The sequence below is a fragment of the Syngnathoides biaculeatus genome, chromosome 19 (genome assembly GCF_019802595.1).
Source record: "Syngnathoides biaculeatus isolate LvHL_M chromosome 19, ASM1980259v1, whole genome shotgun sequence".
Classification (NCBI taxonomy): Eukaryota; Metazoa; Chordata; class Actinopteri; order Syngnathiformes; family Syngnathidae; genus Syngnathoides; species Syngnathoides biaculeatus.
This window is the reverse complement of record NC_084658.1, coordinates 11,385,083-11,402,243: the sequence shown is the minus strand read 5'-3', so window position 1 is coordinate 11,402,243 and position 17,161 is coordinate 11,385,083. Positions and strand designations below refer to the sequence as shown.

The 17,161-nt window shown below is 42.5% G+C and overlaps 1 protein-coding gene across 1 annotated transcript; it reads right to left on the bottom strand.

Moving 5' to 3' along the window:
* Positions 1-5,964: 5,964 nt before the first annotated feature.
* LOC133492762 (phospholipid phosphatase-related protein type 4) lies at positions 5,965-16,195 on the bottom strand. The gene is made up of 7 exons (XM_061805408.1): positions 16,124-16,195; positions 12,248-12,433; positions 11,304-11,433; positions 10,954-11,149; positions 10,757-10,814; positions 9,340-9,513; positions 5,965-7,902 (listed from the first exon to the last, which is right to left on the bottom strand). The coding sequence occupies exons 1-7, from the start codon at positions 16,193-16,195 to the stop codon at positions 6,274-6,276; spliced, it is 2,445 nt and encodes an 814-aa protein (XP_061661392.1). The 3' UTR covers positions 5,965-6,273.
* Between the last annotated feature and the right edge of the window lie 966 nt (positions 16,196-17,161).

Here is a 17,161-nt window from a genome sequence, read left to right as displayed (position 1 = left end):
CGTCCGGGAGGCATCCGAATCAGACGCCCCAGCCACTTCATCTGGCTCCTCTCAATGTGGAGGAGCAGCGCCTCAACACTGAGCCCCTCCCGGATGACCGAGCTTCTCACCCTATCTCTAAGGGGGAGCCCGGACACCCTGCGGAGGAAACTCCTTCACGCACACGAATTCTGTTTGACTTCGGCTAATTTTCATTCCTCTCCCTTCCAGTACGTACCTTCATCTTTCTAACGGTTCCTCCGCCTGCTCCATGCTTTTACTGAAGATCACAATATCATCTGCGAAAACCATAGTCCAATGGGACTCCAGTCTAACCTCATCTGTCAGCCTATCCATTACTACCGCAAACAGGAAGGGGCTCAGCGCGGATCCCTGATGCAGTCCCACCTCCACCTTAAATTCTTCTGACACACCAACGGCACATCTCACCGCTGTTCTGCTGCCCTCATACATGTCCTGTACTATTGTAACATATTTCTCCGCCACACCGGACTTGCGCATGCAGTACCACGGTTCCTCTCTTAGTACTCTGTCATAGGCTTTCTCTAGATCCACAAAGACACAATGCAGCTCCTTCTGAGCTTCTCTGTACTTTTCCACGAGCATCTGTGGTATTCTAAGCACGAAACCATACAGACACAAAAACACTAGAGCCAAATAAAGCACATGACACCAAACTACTATTTCATTAGCAAACTTTAATCATTTTGACAATGCACAATTCATCAACTACCCTGATCAGCGTGCTCAGTTGAGTAAATTGGATTGCTTAAATACATATTTTCTTTAACTACATTTGGTGTAATAAAAACAGACAATATATTTATTATTATAACCATGGATAGCAAACATGATATTATAAAAGTACTATTGATAATATATCTGAGCTCAGGATGAGATTTTTTTGTTTTTCATGGTGCATAGAATTCATACAGCTGATCACAGTCTCATAAAGAAATATTTATTACACAACCAGTGGCAACACAAAACGATTCATGCAATTCACAGTTTTCCCCTCCTTTGAAGTACATCGAATACTTTCATCTCTTCTCTTCTCCATGACAGACACTTCACACGTAGTCGCTAGCTTGCGCTAAATGATTCGGAGTTCATTTTGGTGTCCCGACAAAGGAATATACCAGGGGTATATTTCATATTTCTCATTTTATCATTCAGTGAAATGACTGGGAATCAAGGAATGTCAGGGGAATGTGATTATCTCGCACTATAGCTAATTGCCGTAGAATTTAAGATCTCGTCTCTGATAGATTCTGACACCGAAGTGTGCTTTCCTTCTCGCCAATTATAATAATTTTTAAAAAAAGATAGATATGGCAGTGAGGGACTGCAAGCACCAATGGAAAGCAGTTTGGGGCGAAAAGGTGGGCATCATCGTGAAACATCCCGCGGATGTTTGGGATCCACGCAGAGGTCAAGTTGGCAGTTTTGATGAGTGATTCTCCAAGTGCGGCACGTGGACTCCCTCTAGTGGTATTTACAAGAATCACCCAATTTAATGTTTAAACTGCGCACGTTAAACCAGTGTCGTGAATTTAAGTACACTACATTTGCGTTTCGTTGTTAAGACATTTATCCACGATACATTTTCATGGAATCACTATTTTGGCTTTTGTGGCATAAAATAATGCACAGGTGTCCAACTCAAGGCCCGGGGGCCAGATCCGGCCCGCCACATGACTTTATGTGGCCCGCAACGGTGTCAAAATCTGTGGATTCTTGTGAAAATATATCCCAACATTTTGAATTTATAAATTGATTTATTCATAAATGATAATGTTGAGATATAATTGGCATTTTTGTGTCACCAAAACATGAACAATGGTGGAAAAACCCATCATGCTTGATTTCTGATTCCAAAAACTAGTTCATATATTTCTCGTGTAAATATGATGGGGAGATTCAGGTTTTGGTTTCGCCACAGCGGCCCTCTGAGAGAAATCATAACTACAATGTGGCCCACGACAAAAAAATAAGTTTGACACCCCTGCAATAATGCATCGTTTTTTTTTTTAAATAATCACATACTTTGGATCTACTATGCTATTTTAATGGTGGTCATAAAGGTGGGATTTAGAGGGTATTTTTTTTGAGATGGTACTTGCTAGAAAAAAAGTTTCAGAACCACTGCCTAGCCCCAACCTGGTCCTGGTACTGAACCTGCCTTGGTCTTCACTCAGGTTCACATTGTCTCAGACTGATATGTAAATGTTTTCGTTTTCTCACTTGCGTGTTCCCCTACCAACAAACAGAACTCAATGGTTGCATTAACAACAATTAAAATACATAAATGATAAATATTTTGTATCCTTCTCAACCGCAGGTGTCAAACTCAAGGCCCGGGGGCCAGATCTGGCACGTCACAGGATTTCATGTGGCCCGCGAAGCCAAATCCAGAGCGTCAATTTCCATGATTCTAGTAAAAATCTGTACCAAAATTTCAAATTGTCATACATCATAAATGATAAAGTTGAGATACAGTATTAGAAGCACTTTTGTGGTACCAAAGTTGAAAAACACATGACCCTTGATTTCTGATTCCATAACTAGTTCATAAATTATGTAAATATGATGAGATGATTCAATATTTTTGTTCCGCAGTCATAACACCCCTCTGAGGGAAACCGGAACCACAATGTGGCCCGCGAGAAAAATGAGTTTGACACCCCCTGCGTTCAACCCTATATAAACTGCAATGTTGCCGGGGAACAGAAACTATCAATTATGGAATAAAAATAATACATCTTACCATCTGTTATGGAAAACAAAATGTGCTATATAAGTGACTGAACAAGTTCCAGAAGGGTTTGGACCGAGACCCTAAATACAGAAAACATTCATATTGATACAAATATTTTGTCTTGTTTTCGACACAAATTAAAAAAAAAAAAAAAAAAAAAGTAAAATAACACAACAATTTCAATTACACACTTCACTTTCATTACACAAAAGAGGATCACCCTCTGTTAAATAAATTGATTGTAAAAGTATTTCAAAGTTTGCGAGTCTTACATTTTTGCATTTTTTGGGGGTGAAAATGTGCATAACTGTCAATACAAAAAAGTCAAAACCAAATTTTTGATGGAAACAATAATTCAGTTGAACATTTAGAAAATCTGTCACGAGAAAGGAAAAAAATATTAAAAATTAGAGAACACGGGTGATGAGTGATATGCAGAATAATGCATGCAAACACTATTGAATAAATAATACGCAATACGGTAGAAACCTTTTTGTACACTGAGAAAATATGAAAAATTCGGGGTTTGGATGTATTTTCACACTCTGGCAAGTGATTCCACTGAACAATTGATGTGAGTAACTGGAATGTAGTAAGTTTTATTTTATTCTATTATTTTAAGTACCATCCAGCACAGCATCAATTTTTAATGTCAATAATATGACATAAAACACTTTGAATGTCGTGTACTTTGGTCAGCAGAGAAAAAAATGTGATTTTGAATGAAATACTCAACAACACCGTGTACCTGATTGGAGCCGACGTAACCGTAAAATAGAATAATAACCAAAAGTATTACTAGAAATTACTGTTTTTCTGTGTACTACACTGTAGTAGCAGCAGTTGTCAAACCCCAACCCAAAAATCATATTTCATACAACACACAACCGACCGAGGGTTTGCATGTGATGCCGCATACTGAGCTCTACAGTAGTACCGGATCGTCGTACATTTGTGATATTTAGTATTGCATTTTGTAAACGGCAGGCTATGGGAAATCATTTCATTTTTAAAATAATGTACAGTGACATAAATGTACAGTATATCTACACAGTCATTTATTTTTATTTTCTTTGTTCTTTTTTTTTAAGAAAAGGCACCCTGAAACATTTTCTGCTAACTGAAAATGAATCAGTCATTGAGATTGAATATGCTGCATGTTGAGGAGCAATTATTATTATCATTATTATTATTATTATTATTATTGTTTCTTATTTTTTTTGACTGACCTTATTATCGTCCACATAGAGGAAAATGCCCACAAATACCAAGCGACTCTCAGATGGATTTGTGTAACTCATACCAGAAAATATTCAAATATAGTCTCATAAATGTATGGGATAAATAATCTAGTTGTGTTTGAAAAATTTAGCCGGCGATACGAACACACGGGGAGATTATGATATGGTCCTACAGCAAATATTACAATGTACAACAGTTTCAGTGCAAGTGACATCTTATTTCACTTCAAAGCTACAGAAGGAATACTAAGCACACTTGTGGTTCAAATCCAGTTTTCTGTTGAGAATTTATCCACAGAAAGAGCCAAAAATATAAAATAGATTATGTTATGTCGTAGTTCTTTTCTTTGCTTTTAAAGTGAATTTGAAGTACAGTGAAGCAAATAAGTATTTAAACACCTTGCTATATACTGCAAGGTTTCTCACTGAGAAATCGTGGAAGGGTCTGAGATTTTCATCGTAGGTGCATGTCCACTGTCAGAGAGATGCCAATAACCATTTGGGTGAGACAGAGGAGTCACGGGAGAAGGTTTTGTGGTCAGATGAGACCAAAATGGAACTTTTTGGTCATAATTCCACCAACCGTGTTTGGAGGAAGACGAATGACGAGTTCCATCCCAAGAACACCATCCCTACTGTGAATCATAAGGGTGGTAGCATCACGCTTTGGGGGTGTTTTTCTGCAAATGGGACAGGACGACTGCGCTGTATTAAGGTCAGAGTCAGAGCATTGAAGATGGGCCGTGGCTGGGTCTTTCAACATGATAATGACCCGAAGTACACAGCCAGGAAAACAAAGGAGTGGCTCTGTAAGAAGCATATTAAGGTTCTGGTGTGCCTTAGCCAGTCTCCAGATCTAAACCCAATAGAAAATCTTTGGAGGGAGCTGAAACTCTTGTGTTCTTCAGCGACAGCCCAAAAACCTGCCTCATCTAGAGAAGATCTGTGTGGAGGAGTGGGCCAAAATCCTTCCTGCAGTGTGTGGAAACCTGGTGAACAACTACAGGAAAAGTTTGACCTCTGTAATTGCAAACAAAGGCTACTGTACCGAAGATTAACATTGGTTTTCTCAGGTGTTCAAATACTTTTTTGCAGCTGTATCACACAAATAAATCTCTCTCACAGTGGACATGCACCTACGATGAAAATTCCAGACCCCCTCCATGATTTCTAAGTGGGAGAACTTGCGATATAGCAGGGTCTTGAAATACTTATTTTCATCACCGTATTTTCCAAGGTAATAGTATCTTCTGGTATAGCGCCCTTCTCAAAAACACACCGTCATCAATACCGCTCTCGCAAACTTCAATCTCATTTCTTCGCAGTATCCCCCATTTTTGTATTTTTGGAGTTCATATCTAAAACATACAAAGCTGTTTCAAAAGAAAACTCAATCGACACCAGTATTAAATCACAGATATTAAAATAAGTATCCGTAGTGGCTACAAAGTACACAGTGATTATTTCTGTCAACACTTAAAAGGTTGTGCTTTAGTTAACATTTAGAAGAAAAAAAAAAATCTCATGCTACATAAAATGTTTTTCTGATATTTATACCGAATGGTAATATTATGGGATAGATACACGTGGGGGCATCTCTGAGGTGTGGGGACAGGGTTTGGGAACGCGGTCGCAGTGTAAAAATTTCAACCGAACCGCAACGCGTCACGACAAACAACGCGACATTGCGCTCGTCTTTTATTGGCTTGCTAACGGCGCGAGAATGTAGACAGGAAGACTGTATAGTTGCTGGCCTTGTGAGTGCAACGGTGCTAATTAACACGACATGGAGCAAGATCGCACATTCTACCGGGTTTCGGAATACCAGAGAACGGCTGATTGCGCTTTGTGAGGACGTCACAAGCAAACCCTTCATCGGGTCTTACTTGAATGATGCCTTGCTAAGTGCATGTATGCTAAAAAAACAAAGACAGGTTCAAACACCCACCGGTTTAATCCGTTTACTAGCTACGTTCACATCACCGTAAAGCCGTTTGGGCTCACACCTGATATTTTCGTTTGCCATTTGGAGTGGCTTATAGGAGGTTCTCCCAACAGGACCACGTTAGATTTGTTGGTAAAACCGCACCCAGACCGCTTACCAGTTAACCAAACTCAAACTTTGATGACTTTGTTTACACTAAATGAAATGCATCAAGGGTAGAAATGAAGTAGAGTTTGATTCAAAGGGCGCCAGCGTGAAAGCGTCCTGGAAAAACGAGCGTGTCGCTTCATGATCACATACGGCCCTGAAGCCTTCGGTCATTCTGTGCGTTATTCCTTACTCGGTATCGACGCGCCCTTGTAAAAAACATTTCGGGTGATATCCGGGCTGTTTCCTCTCTCTGGAATCAGGATGACATTGTGGCCTTTCCGCCGTAGTGTGGATTCCCGGCTGGAGGCGACTGATGGTATTTCTGAAGCGGCGTCTCCACTGCCTCCGCCAGATCCGGTGCCACTAACATCCCCCGGTGTGACCCTTATAGTAGAGAGGCTCTGAACATGGAGCTTTTGCTCTGGTTGGCTTGTATGAACAGTCACTGCGGGCGGGGTAACGGAGGCGGTATTCACGTGATAAGCACTCTTCCTGTCGATCGAATCTTCTCTTATCGAGTCTGAGCTTTCCGAGTCTCTGCTCAGATCGTTGAGATCGAAGGATTGCCGCAAACTCCCACCTCCTGTACTCCCGTGGCCTACGACAGCTCCATTGCCGTGATCCAGAGATCGCCACCTCCACGATCCGCTCCCGTCGGTGGAAGGAGCCTGAATAACCGGCTTGTTGTTTTCAGGGTGCGCCTCTATTCTGACAATTGCTCCGGTGCTGCCAGAAATACTGCCTGTGGTACTACCCAGTGAGCTGGGTCCTGTAGTGGTACTAGGGTCCTTGTCAGCAGCAAGAGCCCTGCAGTGAGCCAAGCCCTGGGAACTTCCGACAGTGCTGCTCTCGTCCAAGCTTTTGGAATGAGTCTGAAGGAGACCCTGCTGCTTGGACATAGCAATCACTTGCATGATTCTCGGCTGGGTTTTCTTCCCGTCATCGTTAGTCCTGCAAATCGCAGTCTTCTCGGCAACCCTTTGCCAGTTCGCCTGAACGGTGCCATCTCCTGAAGAAATACTGTCACTCCTTTCTCCTCCTACTGCTTTCGGGGAGCTATTGTGGTAATTCTCATGGGATTCTTCAGGTATGTGGACCAGTTGTGAAGATCCAGGTCGAGACTGCATCAGCATTCTTGCCCCTCCGGTAATTCCACTGCAGTTACTTGGCAACGTGGTACTGGTTCCTGTGGCCAGTTTGGACATATACGCGTGTGCTTCAAAGTTCGCATCCAGACCCATGGCCGACGGTTCGGAGCTGGATCGGACCTCCATGCTGCCGTGGTGATGAGGATGCTGAGCGGGCTGAACAGATAAGTCTCCTGACGGCGGAAAACAGTCAGGTACCTGAAGAGTGCATTTGTGGTTGTTTTTACTTTTCCACTGTGACAAAAGCTGCTTCGAACGGCTAGAATCCATGGAGGCGTGGTGAAGGGTGGCAGCGTGACGTCTGGCTGCCTCCTCGTACGCCGCAATGGCCTGCGGTGTGTGGACACGAGGGAGGGTGTGGCTAAAGGTCACTATGGTCTCTTTGCTCCGCGGGCTGTGGGAGGAGAGCCCGTCCGCATCCCTGCCCGCGCACTTTAGGCTATCGTCGCCCTTCTGCGGCGGAAGGCCGCGATGGAGAAGCCCTTCGGACTGGGAGGCGGGAATGCCGGGCTCCCCCGAAATGCTGGCTTTCATTTGCAGGTGGTGAAGCACCGCCTCTTGACTAATGTGCGGTAACGAGCAGGAGGGGCAGTGCGGTTGAGAGGGGAGGCTGGTGCTCGACTCTTCGCTAGGGAGGAAATTTCCAACTGCGTACAAACCCTGGTAACGAAAGAAAATACCTCATGAATGAACACCGCACTGTGATGTACCGAGGACCCGAAAATGTGCAGCGGTACCAGGACTGATCGAGTATATTTTCGGATACACCGCAGTCAGCGACGCATGAAAAATCTGTACAAAAGTGGCCTGCATAAAAAAATAATTCCCATGAGATTTTCATTTTAAAATATGATAATGACCATATGGTTGTAGTTTTTCAGTTCATTACCGAAGTTCACAATCATCATCCTGCAGCAAAATGATTTTTTTTTTTTTTATTTCTCACAGCTTGGCAAAACCATTTTGGAACTGTAAAAGGCCAACAAATGCCCAGATGGAAAAAGCTGAAAAGTTGAAAAGGATTAAGCGAAGTCTATTAGAACCTTTTTTTTTTTTTTAAATACCTTTTTTAATTTCTTTCCAGAGAAAAGCTCGATACTTGGACAGAGAATCTTGCAACTTGTAAATTGCAAAGCATTTCATAATAAACGCATTTGGCGCACTGTTTCTAAGTTCTGAAAAAAAAAAATGTAATTTTCACAAATTGATAATGGGACATGTGTCTCGGGGCACTGCGTCTGCAGTCGTAATGCAAAAGCACTGCAGGCTGCGTTTTCCCAGAGTTTAATGAAGCGTGCAGGTCCAATTAGAATGTATAATTTCGATAACGTTGACAAATAAAATCATTTTTAAAGTAATTTTGAAAATGTGTTCATCTCTACTGATTACGGTGTGCAAACCTTTTTTTTTTTTTTTTAAATCACCGATGTTATTGCTCGACAGTACTGTGCAAAAGTCTTGGGTCACCCTTAGATTTGTTGTTTTAGGAAAAAAAAACAGTTGAATTGATTGAAATATGAATTTGTTATTAAAACGTCATATTTAATACATGGACAATTCCTCAAATTTTGTTGACTCAACTATTTCACTTTTTTTTTAATCACCGATCTTATTGCTCGACAGTACTGTGCAAAAGTCTTGGGTCACCATTAGATTTGTTGTTATAGCAACAACAACAAATAAACAGTTGAATTGATTGAAGTATGAATTGGTCGTTAAAATGTAATTTTTAATACATGAACAATTCCTCAAATTTTGTTGATTCACCTGTTTCACATAGATTTTTTTTTTTTTTAATCACTGATTTTATTGCTCGACAGTACTGTGCAAAAGTCTTGGGTCACCATTAGATTTGTTGTTTTAGCAAATAAAATAAAATAAAAATACAGTTGCCTTGATTGAAATATAAATTGCTTGTTAAAATTGGATTTTTACTTCATGGACAATTCCTCAAACAAATTTTGTTGACTCGATTGGTTCACATTGCTGTGAAAAGAGTCACGAAAATAAAGCTAGTAGTGATCAACAAGTGTGCACAATACTGTATGTATTTGATCCTCCCCCCAAAAAAGGAGCCTATAAGTAGGAATGGCATACCAGATAGAGAGCGATGGCTCCGCCAAGCAGAAATCCCAGATAGACGTCAATGGCGTGGTTCTTGTACTGAATAATGCGAGTCAGACCACAAATGATGGCGCAGATGATGAAGGAGAAGACCAGCAGGGGCTTGAGCAATTTGGACGAATCGGTCAGAGTGCTGTTGAAGTACATCTGTTGACGCATCAATAACGGTCGTCAAAGCGCTGCGCGAGCCACACCAAATTGTGCGATTATGTTAATTCGCTCCTGTTGCGACAGTTTATTAGGTGAAGCAACTTTTCATTTTTTAATCCATATATTAGATCAAAGGTGTCAAACTCAGTTTTGTCACGGGCCACATTGTAGTCGCTTTTTCCCCCTCAGAGGGCCGTTATGACTGTGAAACCATAAAAATCTTTAACCGCCTCATCATGTTCGCACATGACATTTCTGGATTAGTTTTGTAATCCAAAATCAATCAATTGTAATTTTGGTACAGACGAACAAAAATCATGGACGTTGATATGCATGATTTGCCTTCGCGGGCCACATAAAATCACGTGGCGGGCCGGATCTGGCCCCCGAGCCGTGAGTTTGATACCTGTGGCCTGGATACTAATATTTTGCAGTGTCACGGTAAGAGACAAATGCTTCCACGACAAAATACTGCAGTGTAATAAGTAGTTTGGATCAACAAAACAAAAAATGAGGAAAACAAAACAAATGAATACATTTTCATTCAGCCTAGCCACCAAAAATATTGTTGTTTTTTTTTTCAAAATGCAATATTTTGCAATAGCTTTTTTTAATCCCTCCATTTATTTCATTTCACGCTATTTAGACAAAATGAAAATTATGTTTTTTATTTTAAGGATATATTTATAGCAGTCACTAGGGAGATTTTACTGTAATTCCCGGCCTACAGAGTACACCTGGTTACAAGCCTCGCCGAGTACATATGTAAAGGAAATACCATTTGGTACGTACATACGCCGCACTTGTGTTAAAGCTGCAAGTGCCCACATTGAAACCCACAGTGAAACACGAGATATATACAACGAAAATTGTAGAAAGAAAGAGATTAACACTAGTGCTAGCGCTAACGCTAGTGCTAATGCCATGCTAAAGCGAGCAATAACGCTAACACGGCCGGTTAAAATAAAATTTACCGATAAATATCACTGAGACACGCCAGTAACACAGCAGCGCTAACGCTAGCGCAGCACTAACAGGGCCGGTGAAAATCCCTTCCCCGGCACATATATTCCACCGGTCTCATTCTTACCTATTCCGCTCGAGTGTCCCCTTCCGACCGTGAGAAAAAAAATGCTCAAATCACCCGCATCACCGCAAAACCGCAGGTTTGAAAGCGTGGGAAAAAAGACGCGGCTTGTTGGCCGGAAATTACGGTATATTTGCAATGACACAAACTTACTGAAATGTAGACAGCTGCAAATGACGCCAGGGTAGCGTGCTGGGATGGGAATGATTTTCTGGAAAATATAGACAGACATAACGAAACAAACACTGTCAAGCCAGCTACCCAAACATATCAGTATTAAAACCCAGGTTGTGTGCGGCTTTAAATAATTTACGAGTTATCGTCCGTCTTATAAGAGATTTGAAGCTGACCTGCCCCGGTTAATCGCTGCGGTATCGACCCCGGAGCAGATGTCCTCCATGATGTAAGGGTTCTGCTCGCAGCTGATGTTTAGGCTGGTGTAGTTTGGCTTACACACTGTGAGGAAGTAGGGGGCCGGGTACCCCGTCATCAGCTGAAGGATGTCTGTGATGAGCGCAGTGGCACAAAGACCAAATGCATGAACACCTGAGGAAAATATAAGGGGGAAAAAAAACTGGAATGATTATTATATTGTTGGTGAGAACGTAACCATGAAGTACAAAAAAAAAAAACAAACAAAAAAAAAAACCAGACTAACAGCGTGTTAAGGATGTAGAACGTGGCGGGGTGGGGGACATACCGACAAAACGGATCGCTCGACGGATGAAAGAGTTGAAGTTGCAGCCGGCTGCGTTGATGTTCGCTTCGGCGCCGGTGCGGCTCTTTCGTCGAGAGAGACAACAAAACAGGATGGCCTCTCCGATCATGATCTGGGGACGCGAAACAAGACGGAGACCAATCAATGTGCTGAGTTTAGAGGTGTTGCCTCAAATTCCCCATGAAAAACAAAACTCTTGAGTTCTCTATCCTCGAGAAGACTTTCTATTCTCGAGAACATTCTCAATATTTTATCAATAGCAGTGCAAAGTGGATCTTCCTCAATCTTTCAAGGAACTCTTTGAACAGTCTGCATCTGGGAGCCTTTCTGAATTCAGAATTTTCCAGCCGTTTGAAAGGATTTTTAAAAATCAGCCACTTTTTGTCTGTAGTTTCTGCTGTGTTCTGTGTATTTGGACCACTTTGCTGGTTGCTCTCCTTTCTGCTCCTGGTCTTGAGGTTTCTGCTTTCTGAGGCATTCACTTCACAGTTCAGCAATGGAAGGGGGCGTCTTCCTGAAGTATTCTTTGATCAAACGTTTCATCCTTGATCATGAGTCTGATGTTCACAAGACCTTGGCCTCCCTCCTTGTTTTACGTGTATAGTCTCAGCGGACTGGACTTAATGTCAAACCTTTTGCGTTCTGGAGAGCTTTGCCTTTGAACATCTTACTACATCAGAGAAGTATCTGAAAACATACTGGGTGTATCTATGGACAGCTCAGATCTTTTCAGAACCTGCTTTACTCTGGAGGTATTTGGCTGAACCCGACTTCGTTGCGGTTTCCTCACTGTTTTCTTTTCCCGACAGGTTTCCAAGGAATCCGTCGTGAAGATCTGTTCTAAACATTCCGGGGGTTTAACTCCTCGCACTGCCATCATCCTTCCTCTTCCTGACGCAACAGATATTATTTGATTGATCCCATACCGTGATCGCAGGTCCTGCAAAAGCCAGGCTCAGCAGCATCAGCAGCGGGATGACCTCATGGTTGGGGTCGACGTAGGGTAGGCTCAGGCTGCGGTCGTTACAGTTGAAGCCGGACTTTACCGGCTTGAACACGTCGGTCCACTCCAGGAAGTACAAGCTGACCATAGATGACACCAGGATCGGCAGCTGTAAATGAACACAGTGGCGCAAAATCACAATGAGACACACTGAAGTCATAAACTGTCAAGAACAAAATGCCAAGAGAATAAATACGTTGTTACCGAGCTGGTAAACGCGGCAAGCGCGCCATGCTTCAATGACGAAAGTAATTTGATTTGTTAATAAGGGTGGAGGCATGGAAATTCAATTTAGATTAGACTGATTGGGTCTGCTATGTGAAATTCAATTGCCATTTATGTACAGGCTAAATTAAGAGCTACTTTGTGGCACTTTTCATAGATGGCCTTTACATGCTCAAAGCTTCCATCGACTGTTCTGATAATCAGTCCAAAGTGCTCAATTCTCCAAGTAGTTCATCTATTGCTGTGCCCATTTAATTAGTTTTCTACTTCTTACTTTCTCTACCAGTCCACAAAACTCTCCCAGAATGTCTTTAAGATAATTATTGTCCTTTTTTTTTCCCCCTGACCTTCCTATATATCCTAGCATTGCCTTATGCGCTTGTGTTCTGTGGTGAGAAATTGACATCTGCGCACGAGAATACTGAACCGGCAGTCCGATGTGTTTGTGCCGGGCCTTCGGTGACTGCGAGGAGAGATCAGAGAAAAGAGACTGGCATTTGAATAATAGATGTGTAAAAATGGAAATCGAGCTCTGGTGGGCTTTGACTAGAAGTCATTTTGGCAGGGTGCTGGGCCGAAGGCATGGATAGATGGTGTGGCGCTCTTAAAACCGAAGTCTCGCCCTGGTATTTATTCTGTTCATTCTCTGAGAAAATGAATTATGTCGATAAATTCGATTCTCATACCGCTAATGCAATTTGATCAGAAGATAATATTGAATAATCACACTTTTCTAGATCGTTGATACATATCAGATGGATTCACGATGCTTTCGCAACAGGCAGTGGGAACAAAAAAAACCAATGTAACTCAGTTTAAATTCATATCCGACTACGGCAGGGCGCTCGGGTTTTTAGAGGGGGCACAAATCTTTTTTTATAGCTTAATTTGATAGAATAACAGCAAGAATCAAATTTGATGACATCAAACTCCAGAGTGATGTTCTGAGAGAACGGATGCAAATGAGAATGAGGCGACTGGATCTCATCGGTAAGGACCTGGGCTTTGAAACTGGAGACAGCTTTGGCCAACCAGTCCTTGTTCTATGGACTATGCATATTCTCTTTTCAACCTTGAGGTTGAAGCTCCAGGGAGAGGCGAGCGCGAGGGTGGCCGACTTCAAACACGAGGGGTCAACAATACAGAGCAATGGAGAGTGTGGTAAGGGAGTGAAGAAACGGGTTCAAGCGGGGTAGAACAGTCGGTGGAAGGTGTCTGGTGTTCTATGTGACAGAAGAGTCGCTGCTCGGATGAGGGGCAAAGTTTATAAAACAGTGGTGAGGCCGGATTAGAGACGGTGGCACGAAAGAGACAACAGGAAGCAGAACTGGAGGTAGCAGAAATGAAGATGCTGAAGTTCTTGCTTGGGATGAACAGGTTGGATCGGATTAGAAATGAGCTCATAAGAGGGACAGACAAAGTCGGATGTTTTGGAGACAAGGTTAGAAAGACCAGACTTCGATGGTTTGGAGATGTCCAGAGGCGAGGGAGTCTGTAGATGGAGCTGCCAGGCAAACGAGTGAGAGGAAAACCAAAGAAAAAGTTGATGGATGTTGTAAGGGAAGACATGAGAACACTTGGTGTTAGAGAGGAAGATGCACGAGATAAGACACGCTGTGGCGATGCCTAACGGGACAAGCCGAAAGGAAAAGAAGAAGAAGAAGAAGAAGCTTGTCCTACGAGCTGTGGCAGAGAAAACTCATCTTAAACCCGTTTTCACAACATCAAGCGCAGGTTCTCTGGCTCAGGAAATAGGAACGAGCAAAGGGGTCCGGGACCACGTCAGCTCTCTGTCAACCAGCAAGTGACTTGAGAATTAGCTGGAGTGGGTATAATTTTATCCGCAAGAGCTATAATTCACTGAGCAGAACTTTCAGCGCTGACCTCATTTTTTATAAGCCTCCTGCTTCTTGCAAAACAATACAGGCCAGGACGATTTTGATTAGCGGAATCAGCTGTACAAAAAAACCACGCGTTCTTGTTCCCGCGACACGATGGAAATTCGCAAATAAAATGGTTGGCATTCCAAAAAAGGGAAAGGAGGGGAAACCCCGCTCGTGCAAAATGTCACAGGAAGCGAGACGATACACGCAGTCATGCAACATCCATCATATTGCATTAGAGGCAAATCTATAATATATGACGGCAGTTTGATTTTAGGGCCACAGGCCACTGGTGAATTAGAGCATGCATAAATTGTCAAGCTGGGGAAAAGAGGCAGGCACCACAAGCTACATGAAATCTGTATGGACGCAGTTAGAAAAAAAAAAATAATAATTTTTTTTTTTTTTTTACAACCAAGTTTTTAAGTGGAAGCAATTGCGGTATTGCGTCATCAGAAGCATTCGCTGCGGCTTTCCGCTCCGGTCAGCCTGCCCCGCGAGTGTCAAACGCGTCGTATATTACAAATGGGTTTGCCCCCCCAGTGGGGAATCGTACGACTGAAACCGTATAAGCGCGTGTATATTATTGCATAACTCCCTCTGACTTTTAATAAGAATTACGTAGAGAAATGTGCTGAAGTTAGCTCAGTCAAAAAAAAAAAAATTCTAAATATATAACTACACTTTTTTTTCCAAGGGGTTTGCCACAAAAATGCTATCTTTTTGCATCAAATACTATTCAGGTAAAAAAAAAAAGTGAAGGAAAATGGTAATTTTCCTGGGTTTTGTTATTTATAAATACATTTATAAAAAAATGACAAAAAAAAAAAACATATGTCCCATTATCTTATATCCTTTGCAGGGTTTGGAGGGCCACATCAAATTAGGAGGTGAGCCGGGGTCTGCAACCCTGGCCCCAAGTTTGACACCTGCACCCTGGACTCTTTAAGTGTGCGTATATTATTACATAACTTCCTCTGACTTTTAATAAGAATTACGTAGAGAAATATGTTGGAGCTAGGTCAGTCAAAAAAATAAATCTAAATATATAACGACACTTTCCTATTAAAAAAATGCTCATATCTTTTTGCATCAAATACTATTCAGGAAAAAAAGTGGGGTTCCTGGGATTTGCTATTTATAAATACATTTATGAAAAATGACAACCCCCCCCCCCCCCTCCCAAAGCATAGGTCTTATTAGCTCTGATCATTTGCAGGCTTTGGTGAGCCACATCAAATTAGGAGGTGAGCCAGGGTCTGCACCCCTGGCCTCAAGTTTGACACCTGTACCCTGGACTCTTTATCTCCATGATGTTAGTCATTTTTTGGGTGGTGGGGGTCGTGGGGGTGGGGGGTGGGGTGTTGCCATGATCACCTTTGTCTTCAATGCATTTCCCCTGCAAAATATGTTGCATTTTAGCTTTGTTTACGTTCCTCCTAGAGGAACTCTCTCATATTCCAGCAAATATATATCTCTATTATTTTATTTCACGTCCCCCCACATCATTAAGAGCACACATTTCGCCGTTATTGTGTGCAAAACGTTGCCGTCTTGATTTGACCTACATAATCCACTTGAAGACCGCGAACGGTACACGCGCTGAGCATCACGCAGCGGGTTTAGTTGAAAATAAAATTTCAAAAGAGAGAGAGAGAGAGAGAGACAAGAGAGAGGATTGAATGACCCACCTCAACGAAATAGAAACAGGGAAGCAGACTGACACTGTCCTTGGTGAGAATTGCCTTTTCTTTTGCAGACATGGCCAGACCTCCAGACATCGAACCGGATCCGAGATGAGGCACGGATGGCTGCTGTGCTTGTCGATCACGAGCGCCCCATGCCCTTATTTCTACACGGGAGCTCAGAGCAGACGTTCCGCACCCTGTCAGATGTCAAATAAAGCTTCCAATAAAACCTCTATTTTCTTTTTTTAAATGATTCTTATGATTTGAATTATCTCGCGAGAGGGTCGTTTCCGAGCATGTTCCACGCTGGAAGGCAGGCGGAGCGCGGACGCAGGAGCGACAGCAGGAACGATCCCAACGCGCATGCGCGGTGCGCACCGCCCGTGATTTTTTAGTTATTTATTCATTTATTTATTTTACAGCGTGTTTCACCTCGTGGTGGGATTATTCAAAGATTAATAGGGATGTTTTACTAATTCACTAATCGCCTAACACGACGAAAACCGGAGTCCGCGTTCATTTTGAAGCGGTGAATGTTTACAACCGGTAAAGGCCATGCATTAGTCATGCGGGGCCCAAGGCAAAACTGCACTTTCAAAAGTTTTTAGGGTTTTTTTTTTTGTTTTTACCACCCCAGCACAAGGTCTCCAGGGAAAGCGTCTTGAGAATTATTCTCTGACAAGAGAATCAGCTTAATACTTATTTCGCAAATGATAAGAGCGTGAATCGAGTCTTAACTGTGGTTTAACATCTCAAGTCAGTCTTCGTGAAAATGGCGTCGCTCATGTTAGTCCCCTTCATCCACCTTGACTGACACTGACAGCAGTGCTACTGCTACTAGGCAGAGCATCTTCTTTTTCTTCTTTTCGGCTTGTACCGATTAGGGGTTGCCACTGCGTATCATCTCATCCCATCTCGTGCATCCTCCGCTCTAACACCCACTGTCTTCATGTCCTCCCTCACCACATCCATCAACCTTTTCTTTGGTCTTCCTCTCGCTCTCTTGCCTGGCAGCTCCATCCTCAGCACCCTTCTAGCAAT